Source organism: Vicugna pacos, chromosome 16, assembly GCF_048564905.1.
Source record: "Vicugna pacos chromosome 16, VicPac4, whole genome shotgun sequence".
Classification (NCBI taxonomy): domain Eukaryota; kingdom Metazoa; phylum Chordata; class Mammalia; order Artiodactyla; family Camelidae; genus Vicugna; species Vicugna pacos.
This window is the reverse complement of record NC_133002.1, coordinates 48,118,003-48,130,260: the sequence shown is the minus strand read 5'-3', so window position 1 is coordinate 48,130,260 and position 12,258 is coordinate 48,118,003. Positions and strand designations below refer to the sequence as shown.

General features: G+C 38.4%; 1 protein-coding gene across 1 annotated transcript in view; it reads left to right on the top strand.

Annotated features, from left to right (window-relative positions):
* Positions 1-9,410, top strand: part of NSF (N-ethylmaleimide sensitive factor, vesicle fusing ATPase) — a 131,868-nt gene extending 122,458 nt beyond the window's left edge. Inside the window, exons 18-21 of the mRNA XM_072939341.1 lie at positions 2,904-3,038; positions 4,132-4,245; positions 7,230-7,285; positions 7,741-9,410. Of these exons, the coding sequence (XP_072795442.1) occupies positions 2,904-3,038; positions 4,132-4,245; positions 7,230-7,285; positions 7,741-7,786 (351 nt within the window). The 3' untranslated portion in view covers positions 7,787-9,410. The remainder of the gene's footprint in view (positions 1-2,903; positions 3,039-4,131; positions 4,246-7,229; positions 7,286-7,740) is intronic.
* The last annotated feature ends 2,848 nt before the right edge of the window (positions 9,411-12,258 follow it).

Below are 12,258 nucleotides of genomic sequence, written 5' to 3'. Positions count from 1 at the left end.
TGTTGGTGCCTCATCCATTCTTGGCACAGTAGATGGACAAAAACAATGAGTAAGACTGAGAAAGGCTAGCATTCCTTAGTGGTAATAGTGGTACAATATTTACAAAACCCAAATGAAAATGGTTTTGGCATCTAATCTTTAATTTCTTAAAATCTTTTCCTGCATTTAATTTTTGCATAATAATTTTGTATTTCCTCATCTACTTTAATGTCCTGAGTTTCTGAGATCTGTGAGTAGGTTTAATGATTGTATTAAAGGCTTATCTGTGCCATGAGTGTGTCTTAAATCTAGAGACATAGTTTAAAATGTATTCCTCTTCCATTTTCCAAGTAAACATTTTTTAAATGTGTTTTTCTTCATGAAAAAAAAAAGCAGTATACAATTTTGGATTCTAGATCTGGTTTCCATTCCTGGTGCCATCATTTATTAGTTATTAGTCCTTGAACAAATTAATTAAATCTGTAGCTTTATTAGTAAAATAGAGATAATATTAATGTTTAATTCTCAGGATTATAATGGTCACTAAATGAAAGATTGATCTAAAGGGGTGCCACACTGCAAACAGGAGTAAATGACAATCTCCGGGTTGAGTGGTGAGATACCGAGACCACTTTCCCCATTGACTCCCATGTAGTATGTTGGAAATCAGGCTGTATGGCCTTCAGGAAGGAGACTGGAAGACTCTTCTCTGGGAAAAATGTACACATCCTGACCTTTGAGGGACCCCCCAGTAATCAGCCACATCTTATCTGGTCACCCTTTGATGAAGCCCTCAGACCCAGAGCTCCCAGTCATTAGTTTAACTCTTAAATATGAACAGTCACCCAGTGACACTTGAGGAAAGCCACCAGTGAACAAATAGGAAAAAAGGAACCCAGAGGAAACAAAGGCAAAGCAGAGAAAAGAAGATGTTTTAAAAAATCTGCAGTATTCACAGAGATCTAAAATAAGGTAGCATCCATGAAGTATAATAGGATGTAATTCAAAAAGGAAACATTCAAAAGAAAGAGCTCTTAGAAATAAAAGAAATTATACAAAGGACTTAATTTAAAAGTTGGAAGATAAAGTTGATACTAACCCCAAAAAAAGTATTAGAAAGAAATAAAAACCAGAAACAAAAAGAAAGAAAAAGGAAAAAAATGAGTAGACCAGTATACAACTAATGATGTTCAGAGTGGGGGTGGGGGAAGAAAATGAATGGAAAGAAATCTCAAAAAATAATCCAAGATATTTCCTGGAACTAAATGATTGGAGTTTCCAGTTTAGAAAGAATCCATCTGGTACCAGCAAAACGAGTAAAGAAAGACCTCAAAGTACATACCTTTGAAATTACAGAGCATAGAGATAAAGAAAAGAGTCCTTTAAATTTTTACTTTTTTTAAAGTTAGAAACAGTAAGTCAGAAAATCAGAATAACACAGTCTTCTAGTCAGCAACGCTGAAAATTAAACGACAGTACAATAATGTCTTCAAAATTCTGAGGGGAAAATTACTTCTAACCTTGTTCTCTATACCTAGCCCAACGATCAAGTGTAGAGTGTACAATAGGAAGGGTGGAATAGAGGCATTTCTAGACATTCAAGGTCTTAAAATTTTTACCTCCCGTACACCCTTTCCCAGGAAGCTTTTGTAGTATATGTACCATGGAAAAGAGGAAATAAATGAAGAAAAGGAAGGCTAGAATACCGGCCTCTAACGAGAGAGGAAGGTTCTAGAGCTAACAGTTGTGCAACAGCCCATCTAGAGAACAGTCAGTTCAGACTGAGCTCTGAGAACACAGGACTGCAGGAGGGAATGTTTTAGAACAAACACCCAAACCTTTAAAATCCCCTAACATGTTTGAACGTATTGAAATGATGTCCATGGTTGTATTTGTTTGGGGTTGAACTTGTGATAGGTACCTGGTAATCTAAGCAAAGGGGGGAAGTGGCCATTATTGATTCTAATAAAAACAAAACGTTGCCCAAGAAAGGAAATTTAAAAATACACTACATGGCTTAGCCACAAATCATATTTATATACTCATAATAAATACTGAATATAGATTTACCCAAACGCTGTGAAATAACTATATTGGAAGGATGAGGGAAGGGACATGTTGGGGGTGGGGGCTAGTGCAAAATTAATAGTGTCTCCGTCTTCTACAATAGGAATTCAGTAATATTTAAAGCTGAAAAGAAAAATCTAAAAATAATAGTGTAACATTTTATTTAAAGATAAGGAAGTAAATGTAAGAAAACTAGGAGAGTTGAAAATGGTTGCCTTTGGAGAGAGGGAATCCAGAACGGTGGCCTAAGCCTGGTGCAGGTTTTAAACATTGTTTTGTGCATTTTAGGCTTAAAAATTAAAATGAAATTTTAAAATCTTAAATGAAACAATTGTGTAAAGCACTTAGCACCATGCCTTTCACAGTTAACTATTGCATACATATAAGCTATTATTATTACCCTACTCCTTCTAAAAAGCAAAATAAAGCCCTGCTAAGTGGGTGTTGGGGACTTTCCATTCATTCGTTTTTTTTTCCCCCAATCATACATATACTGTGTTGGCTGTGAAAAATGAATGACAAACATATACTAAGGTATCTTTCTATTTAGTTTGTGTGTCTTCCTGATTTACTAATCCATTAGTTTATTGATGTGGGTGAGGAGAAAGAGCAGCTGCCTCTTTCTGAATCATGTTCTGAGAAAAGTATTGCTCTGAAGAATCACGTTGTTGATAATTTTTTTAGATTTTCAAGAGGAAAATCTGAATTTTCTTCCTTTTTTGCATTTCTGTGACTAAATGACTAGAAATTATTCAGGCTTACTCTAGTTTCCTAATCAGGAATAATAATAATTCCTAATCAGGAACAATAATATAATAATTATCCTCTGTGTTTTAACATTTTCTCCCTGTGATCAGGGTCGCAAGCTTCTCATCATTGGGACCACTAGCCGCAAAGATGTCCTCCAGGAGATGGAAATGCTTAACGCTTTCAGCACCACCATCCACGTGCCCAACATTGCCACGGGAGAGCAGCTGCTGGAGGCTTTGGAGGTGAGAATCAGTCAGTAGATTACACACTGTTTCAAAAGAATGGAGTCGGGGCTGGAAATAATGCTAAAGGGCGCCCACAGACATTGCACTGAATGTTTAAGTTTCTATGTTAACCTAGGACATGGAACCTGAGATACACCTCCAATCATTTTCAGGAATTAGGGGAAGAAGAGAGGCATGTGAGAGTGAAGTAATTTCTCATTCCTTGGTGTATGCAGCATACAGATGGCCAGGAATGAATCACTTTGTTCCTAGCCTGAGTAATGCATTTAAGTTGCCTGGACCAGAAACCTGGAATGGGCAAAAGGGAGTAAAGTAATCAATACATAGAAAATTCAGTTATTCATAGTAGCATTCAGCCCATTTATTTGCATTTAGTAAATTGGAACAATGATTAAAACCTTAGACATTTCAAAAAAGCTGCAGAAGTTAAAGGAACTCCTTTATTAACAAGTTCATAATATGGAAAATTTTTTTTGAGGATGACAGAGTCTTTAATTTTAAAATATATATATCCTTTTAAACTTTTGATTAATATCAAAGTGCACGAATGACTTGATGAGCTCTGTTAGAAAATATTATCTAGTGACTTGTTCAGCAGTAATAGAGTCAGGAAAGCTTCTTAAAATCCTCAAGACCCATGCAATTGGGGCATACTCCCATCAAAATAGAAATTACTCACATGATAAATGTCTCCAGGTTATCTGTTTGAGCAGTTTTTGTGCCGGGGTTAGGTAAGAGAATTATATTTAGTCTGCTTGGACACATACAGATTATTCCTAGAAAGGAATGTTAAAAATTTTAACTGATATTTATTATGGATTAGAGCTATTTTTTCCCCCAGCAAATGTACCTCTAAATTATAATGAAGGTCCATAAGAAAACAGGGTTTAGGATACCAGTTTTCATTTTCGTAATTGCACCTAATGGATTCAGGAAAGTCAGATTGGATTTTAAAACTTGAGAGAATCCCATCAGCTTGAACCAGTCAGGTAATTCTTATCACTGTTCTTTTAAGGGTGAATGTGAGAATTAACTAATGTTGTTGATGCACTTATAGAAGTACTTTTGTTATTTTTATTGTTTTTTTTAGCTATTGGGCAACTTTAAGGACAAGGAACGCACCACAATTGCACAGCAAGTCAAAGGGAAGAAGGTCTGGATAGGAATCAAGAAGTTACTAATGTTGATCGAGATGTCCCTACAGGTAAGATGCTTCCTTTGCCATATGATCCAGACATAGAAGCTTCATGATATGTACTAAGAGATTTTATCATTTCCTCTCACTAGGGTTTAAGTTAGAATTCTCTCATATTATTTCCAAACTCAAGTTGGTATTAATAGCCTCCTTCTGAGATTAGTCAGTAACTTATTTGGTACTTTTCTTTCCCACTTCTTAAAAGTCAAAAATAGAAGAAAAGATTATAAAGTTACCTTAAGTTTTAATTTAGGGAGTCACTAGATCTTAGAACTAGAAAGGACTTGAAAGAATAATTGTTCTGTTGTTCCCTCATGTTGGAGGTGAGGGTATTGAGTGTCCCGCAGGTTGTCAGTGAGCTATCCAAGGTCACGGCCAGTTATCGATGGAGGGGGCAATGGCATTGTCCATCAGAGATCAGGAAGCTACTGCACAGACACCAAAAGGGGCCTGAGAGGCTCTTTCAAGGGACAGAGTAATTGAACTGCACTGATTAGACTTAGGCCCTGTGTACTTTCCTCGGCTGGGCTCCTAGAACGTTCATCAAACTACTGTAGGATTGAAGCGTCCAGAATCACATAGAAAACTAAGCCCCAGGCTACTGCCTGGGCAAATAATGAAACTTCTTTGGGACTTTCTCACATCTACTGGCAACCTACCTTTCTTCTCTTGGAACTCTGCCCCTCCATGTGCCCATTCTGTCTTTCTGTCCTTATCTGACATACTAGTTAGATTATACGTGTGCTTCTTCCAAGCTCTGTGAGTTCGGGGACCTTGGCTCTCACTTACTACTAAGTCCGCAGCCCCACAGCAAGGCACAAAGTAGGACACTCAGTAAACTTCTGTTGAATGAATCTCTCCCGGGTCCTAGGGGGGCTGACTGCATTCTAAGCATTGTGTATTACTGCTCAGGCCTGCTGCTCAGTGTGAGCTGTGGGTAGCAGACATGAAATTTAAGTTTCACAGTTACTTCTGAAATAGTTCCTTGGACCAATAACAAATCGGAATCACAAAGCAAATGCTTTTTAATCTTTGCTGGTAAATTTATTTTAAAATAAAATTGTGGCTTTCAAAACTTAAAGTTTAATTTACTGAACCTTCAGCTGGACACTTTTTAAGCCAATTTTTTATTTTTCATTACGAGTAGTAAATTAAAGTTACAGACTAATCACTTTGCTTAGGATTATACTTGGTAAAGGTGCATACACAGATGTATTGGCTCTTTCCTTGGAAAAGATAAATCTGTCAGCTTGTCAGCTCTACTCTTCATTTTTTAAGTTTCAGGTTAATTTTTTTTTTCAATAATTGCATAGAAGAAACTATGTGGGTTTTTCTCCCCAATCCCTACCCCTTCCTCTTCCTTTGATGCCTGCAGGTCAGTGAGCAAGTTACTGCCTCTTCTGTGTGAGGGAGAAAGTGAGAGTGGGGCACTCAGGCTTAATCTTCAGCTACTGACACTTCTTAGGCCTCTGAGTTTGAACCCCTTCATGTCAAATGGATTTCGTGCAGCTGAGTGAATTCTCTTTAGATCTGCCTTAGAGAGACCGAGCCTAAGTGAAGAGGCATGTAGTTGAGCAGAATATAAGTCATGTTACCTCTCTGTTCACCATACACAATTCTGTTAAAACTTGCACAGTGCAAGGATCTGCTCTGACTGGATGTCACCTGAGGGAATAAAGTCATTTATCTAGATTACTTTTTTCCTCCCTTTCTCTTGACTTTTAATTCCATAGCTACAGGCAAGTCAGTAAGTCGTTGCTCACACATATTAAATATATTTAATGGGCAAAGACCTGCAAGTACTGACTACAACGAAGCTCCAGCCAGTCCCATTTTTTTTTTTAAGAACTTGACAATTGATTCATATGTAATTCTATTCCCAAAGAGGAAAAATGTTTCTCTTGTTAACTATTCACACTTTTTCTTAGTCCTTTGTAGTCTGACCTCTTAACTTTGATACATGTGAAACTTCTGTTCGGTGTTTTTCTGGGATAGAAAAGAAGAAATCTTTGAAAAAAAAAAAAAAAGAAAGAAAAGTGGTTGGAGGGGGAATCCAGTTGCACATTTACCCACAGCTGCACTAAGCATTTGAAAGCTATTCCTGAAGGGCAGGGAGTTCCCTCTTGGGAAACAGACTCCCGCTCTGGAACATTTTTTAAAAGTTAGGTGTGTTTCTTGCAATAAAAATTCATGTTAAGGAATTAAAGACCTTTTCAGTGATCAGTTTTTAGATAACTTCACATCTCTGGTGGACCAATGAGAATAAAATATAATTAAACAAGTTAGTAGAAATATGAATGTGAAATGAAAATGAATAGGTTAATTAATAGTAACAACCTGAACCTACAACCTGAACCGAAACTCCCCCATCCTTTCTTAGACTCATGATGCTGTTCTCGGTCACAGGAGAGAGACCTGGATTATCCAGAGAGCATGTCAGTGGAGACAGCTCCACTCTTCATCTTTTTAGTTTCAGCATTTTTTTTCCTTAATTGCAAAGAAGAAACTATGCAAGGGAGATGAGACCAAGGCTAAGAGAAGCTAACGTGTCAGTCATACAGAGTTAATAAGCTATTTTCAGTTGTTTAATCAGCATCAATTGGTTTCACCATTTTGGTCTCACCTTTGTGGCTTTGAATGCCATTTGCACCCCATGAGTGGCCACCTCTGGTCTCACACTTGATGCCTCAGTGCTGCCTCCCCACAGGCCTGGCTAAGGGAGCGCTTGGCCGAGGCAGCCGTGGAAGACCACCTGGGTCATTTGGAACCTCGTGCACAGGGATTCTCTGCTAGGAAATCCCATTCACTTCTCTTAAGTGACATAGTCTGCTTTGCTGTGTATCAGAATACTGGTCAAGGAGCAGTAACGAATTTCCGTGACTCAGCAGAGCTCTAAGGAAGTAGAAAACTGAGCATTTTCTTGGCATGAAGTAAGTGCATAGTTATTAGGGGCACCATTAACTTGTCTTCTTTATTTCTTCTGATGTATGTAGATGGATCCTGAATACCGTGTGAGAAAATTCTTGGCCCTTTTAAGAGAAGAAGGAGCGTAAGTACATACGACACTTAAAACCGTCAACCAGACTTACCACCCTCTTAATCTACGTGCCTATTCTAAGAGTTGCTGTACAGTGCATATGAATTTGAATTCTCAACCTCTCTTGGACAACTTTGTTTCCATTTATTAGAGTTCTTCGCTGTGTTGTAGGTCTGAGAGACCAAGCAAGGAAATGGGTTGTACTGTTGGTTTGCTCTCCCTGTCCTGCTTCGCAAAACTTCCTTGTCACAATGCAGGAAAAAGCTCGATGGTACATATTTATTGGAACCTGCTTTTAAATGCATGGAGCTGTGACCTTTTTCTTTTGTGAAATGCTCATCTAATAGCAAATGCATAGTGAAAAATATAGAAAAACCATTAAGCTTTCAGTGTGATTTTGCGATAAACAGCTGTTTGCAAACCCTCATCTATTTTTTGTTTGTTTGTTTTGGGTATTTCTTTTATAGTAGCCCCCTCGACTTTGAAAACGAAATATTTTCAAACACGAAGTGACCAAGGTGAAGATGGCCTGCCTGGGATCTTCACTCGACTTACTCAAGATACTGGACAAAGTGAAATGTTCCCTACCTTCAACACGTGCTCACTCTGCATGATTAGTGCAATAAAACTCCCTTCCTTGTGCTTATTGAGATATTCTGCTGTTTTGTGGAAGGTATGAATTTGCTTTAGAATGCTGTGCCCACCTTTCCATGCAAGCTGATTCCTTCCTCCTCAATCTTTAAATGTGGGAGACATACTGTACCTGTGAACACTACACATTCTAAGCTCCCTACCACCACCACCACCACCACCCCCCAAAAACTCTCAATAAATGTAATGATGTTGCAAAACAACACTTGGCCTATTAGAAGGGAGACTTTCTACATGTAAACCAGGAGCAGTGCATAGAGGTATGGGTTCAAGGGGACTGTTTTACAACTTCCCTGTGCTAACACTAAAGGTCATTGGATATCTGGTTAAAGATTCTCCCAGAAAGTTGGTTTTCTTTGCCTGAAGAAAGGGCTCTGAATCTGTAAGATGCTGTTCTCATTTTCAGAGATATTTCCAAATTGCAATCAGGAAATCTTTCTTAATAGATAGTCAGATTATTACTGTGTTGGGTGTGACATCCCCTTAATGTAAGTAATTTGCTCTGTGGTAAGATATGCTAATCATTACCACTTGGTGGATGTTGTTAAAAACTTGTGAAAGATATGTATGGAAAAAGCATACACCCCGAAACAGAAGGGAGTCATTACAGTCATTTACAACCTTCCCAGCACTAATTAGTGTCCAACTCTAAATGGACTAAGGTCAATCCCTTAGTATAATATTAAAGGCTTATTAGTATCAACACTTTTCTTTTTCCCTTAGCTTAATGACTTACTTAGAATGTATCCTTCGTTTATTTTAAATTATCTGTACTATATAACATCTAAATAAAACACTATTTTTCCTGAAAAAATAGACCACTTTCTAGCCCTCTCCTGTCAGCCCTTCAGTATCCATTCCAATGCATTGAACACATTTCCTTTACCTCCACATGCTTCTTCCAAAGGGAAGGAGAACAGTGGTTTGTCTTGCAGCTGAGTTAGAAGAAACTGAATCAGGTCATGCATCATATTTGGTGATGAGACTTGTGGAACTTGCCAGTCTGTCCCCATTGCTGCTTAACATTCACGGACAAGCAACCAGAAGCCCCCGAAGGTACTTAACACTGCCTGCCAGGCTTGTCGCCGCAGTGGTACTCGGCTGTAGTTCAGTCATCCATCCCTGTGGTAGCAGGTAAATTATCTCCAGATCTTGCTATCTGTATATTCTTGGTAGACTTGTTTGTCACATCTACTTTCTTTTGGGTTTTCATCCCTAGCTTATTTTGTGGCTTTTTTTTTTTTAAGTGGATTGTATTGTAAAATTCTGTGATTCCTGGTGGCCAGTATCCTGGATTTCCTAGTCTGTTTTAGATCTTGCCTCTTTTTTCTCTTCCCATGAAAGGAACAACATTGTATTAACTTATGTCTCTTGTTAAATGAGGTTAATGTCTTTGTGTTTTATCCAAAACTATATTGAAAAATATAAATATTATATTGTTTAATGGAAATGAAGGAATGCAATAAAGAGTACATATACTTGAAAACATTCTGTAGACCAATATTTTGTATAAAACAGCATATGTAACTGATATGAATGTATGAAGGAGGGCTCAGAAATTCCCCTCCTAGTTTTGTTGTAAGGAGTAAGGAGATGGATGATTTTTAGTGTAAGGAGATGGATGATTTTTATTTTAAAATCTTTGATTTTAATTATTTAGAAAATATAGTTATGGGAGGAGTTATAGTTATAGAGCTTTGCTTAGCATGCAGAATGTCCTGGGTTTAATCTCCAGTACCTCCATTAATTAAGTAACTAAATTAATTAATTAAAATTATCTCCCCCTCCAAAAAAAGAAAATATTAATTTAATTAATTTAAAAGAAAAACAGATCAGTAGCATATTTTATAAAGTTAATGTACAACAGAAATCTTTATACTTATTTTATTTACTTCACCTTATTAAAAAACTCAGGTGTACCAGAGCCACAAATGGGTTAGCAATAAACCAGAAAGGAAAATTGTTTCTCAAGTAGAATTATTCCTTCCTATGATGCACACAAACCAAGGGACTCCAACACTCTCAGTGAGGTTTCTTCCCCATTTTGCTTGTTTCTGAGCTATTCGATCTTTTAGGCTAAAACCTGATCCTTAGAGTTGGCTTAGGTTAGGATTAAAGGCTACCTAGAAAATCAGCAAGGCTCTGTGGAGAGAGGTCAAGTTTAGAGCTCCTCTGACAGCAGGGTCCATTGGTTCCCCAGATGTCCACACCTTCCTGGCAGGACCCTTAGGTTACCCTGGTCCCTGCATAGCCTTGAGAAGGTGGAGTCTTTTTGTTTGTTTTTGTTTAGGGGGAGAGAGGTAATTAGGTTTATTTATCTATTTTTGGAGGAGGTACTGGGGATTGAACACAGGACCTTGTGGGTCCTAAGCATGAGCTCTACCACTGAGCTACACCCTCCCCAAAAGAAGGTAGTGTCTTGAAGCTATCCCACAGCTCTTCAACGCCCGTGCTGGGCAGAGAGTGTTCAAGATTACAACAGGGCCTGGTGATAAAGCAAGGGAGACAGTCCACTAGCCGCTGCCTTAGATTTCTTCTATGGATGAACTGTTAACAGGCTATTTTTTGTCAGAATATGTAATTAAAATCTAAAAAAAAGTTATTTTATCCTTTCTAAATTTGTATAACTTCACCAAAACACTTTTTTTTTTTTTAGTATGACAGAAAAACTGGATAATAGTGGTTAAACCTGAAATATGTTTTGCTCTAAGGCTGTCTTTTCATATCCTAAAAATTACAGTGAACAGCCTAGCCTCCCTTTTAAGTTTCAGCAACAAGTCATGAAGTAGATTCAAGTGTGTATAGTAATCAAATCCTGGTAAACAGACTGTTGAAGCACTGAGTCAGCTATAAACAACCAGCCTGGCCCAAACACAGAAGCTAAAGCAAGATTTCATTTTCCTTGCCTGGCAACTTGATCCATAAGCCTCTTCAAAGAGGTGATGGGGAAAGGTGTGTATGACAGTTCAAAAAAGCATGTAAATTTCAGAAGTTATTGCAAAATGATCCAAAGTTTCTCATCGGCTGGCAAGCAGTGCCGAGACTGGGTCCTGGAGCTGGGCCCACAGAGGGCGTGTGCTGAGCAGACATGGTGACATTAAGATGCAGGAGATGGCGCCTGTGATCAGCAGGAATCCCAAGGAGTGGAGACAATTTGCAAGGAGGACTCAGGTTTGAAATTTTCCCAGCGTACAGTCTCCACAGAGCTGACTCTGTCACACCATGTTGGGTGTATGTGATTAATGGTAAGATAATTTTTTGCCTCCTAGAAAGTTCTCTGTTGAGCTAGGAGAACCGATGACACTATAGCAGCCATGATTTTGCTGAAATAACTTCACCTGTGTGTGAATGTGTGGGTCAGCTGTGCACATCAGCACACGAGCCCACCCCCAGACCCGGCACAGACACACCTAGATACGCTCGCCGCCACCACCATCGTTCCCCTCACTTTGCTTCTTCCCTTCGCCTCTATTTGTACCTTATCCTTGAACTCCCTCTCACACTTTCCTTCCCTTCTTTCTTCATAAAATAGTACTGCTTTGAAAGATATCTTCTCATATTGTCTCTTTTCTTTTGGATTTTTCTTTTGATCTTTTTAGATGTTTATTAGTATTTATGCTTATGAAGAAACTAAATGTTTAAGCACTGCTATAAACCGTATTCTCTTTAATCATAGATATAATTAATCATAGAAAGGCTTACAAACGGCTTTGCTGAGTATGAATAGGGACCACTTAAATATCTGGCAATTTTATAGGTTAAGAAAAAGTACCCAAAATACTGGGGTAGAATGGTGTCAGCTTTATGTAAAAGTGAAGTACAGAGACAAGCAGCTCCGTGAGACGTGGAGGTCTGTGTCCTTTTCACATCCAATTTATTATTTAGGTACTAAATAAAGACACATCACGGGCAAAGTAAAGTTTGTGAACATCTAGTAGCCATCCCTCATCTCAGGTTAGAGCACAGGCAGCCCAGCTGTACCACACAGGGCAGACCACCCTAGTTTTCTGTTAGTTCTTCTCTGAAGTGAGATGAATGTACTTATCCCTAATAAAGGTAAATTGGAAGAAAGAGAAAGGAAGAGAAAACATTTAGCTGTGTCAAGCTCAAGGTGACATTTTATGGGTAGGTCTGAAGACCAAAGGATTATCGTCATAAAACTGAATTATAGCATCTCTTCGTTGAAAAGGCATTACCTGTAAGCTTCAGGTGAGTCCTTCTGAAGCACCAGTCCAAGGAGAGATGCCCTTCCCTAGAGCGTGCCCACTGGTGGGTCTGTGCTGCCCAAACCAATCTAAAACTTCAAATGACACCTGTTCCAGACAACCCAGGTG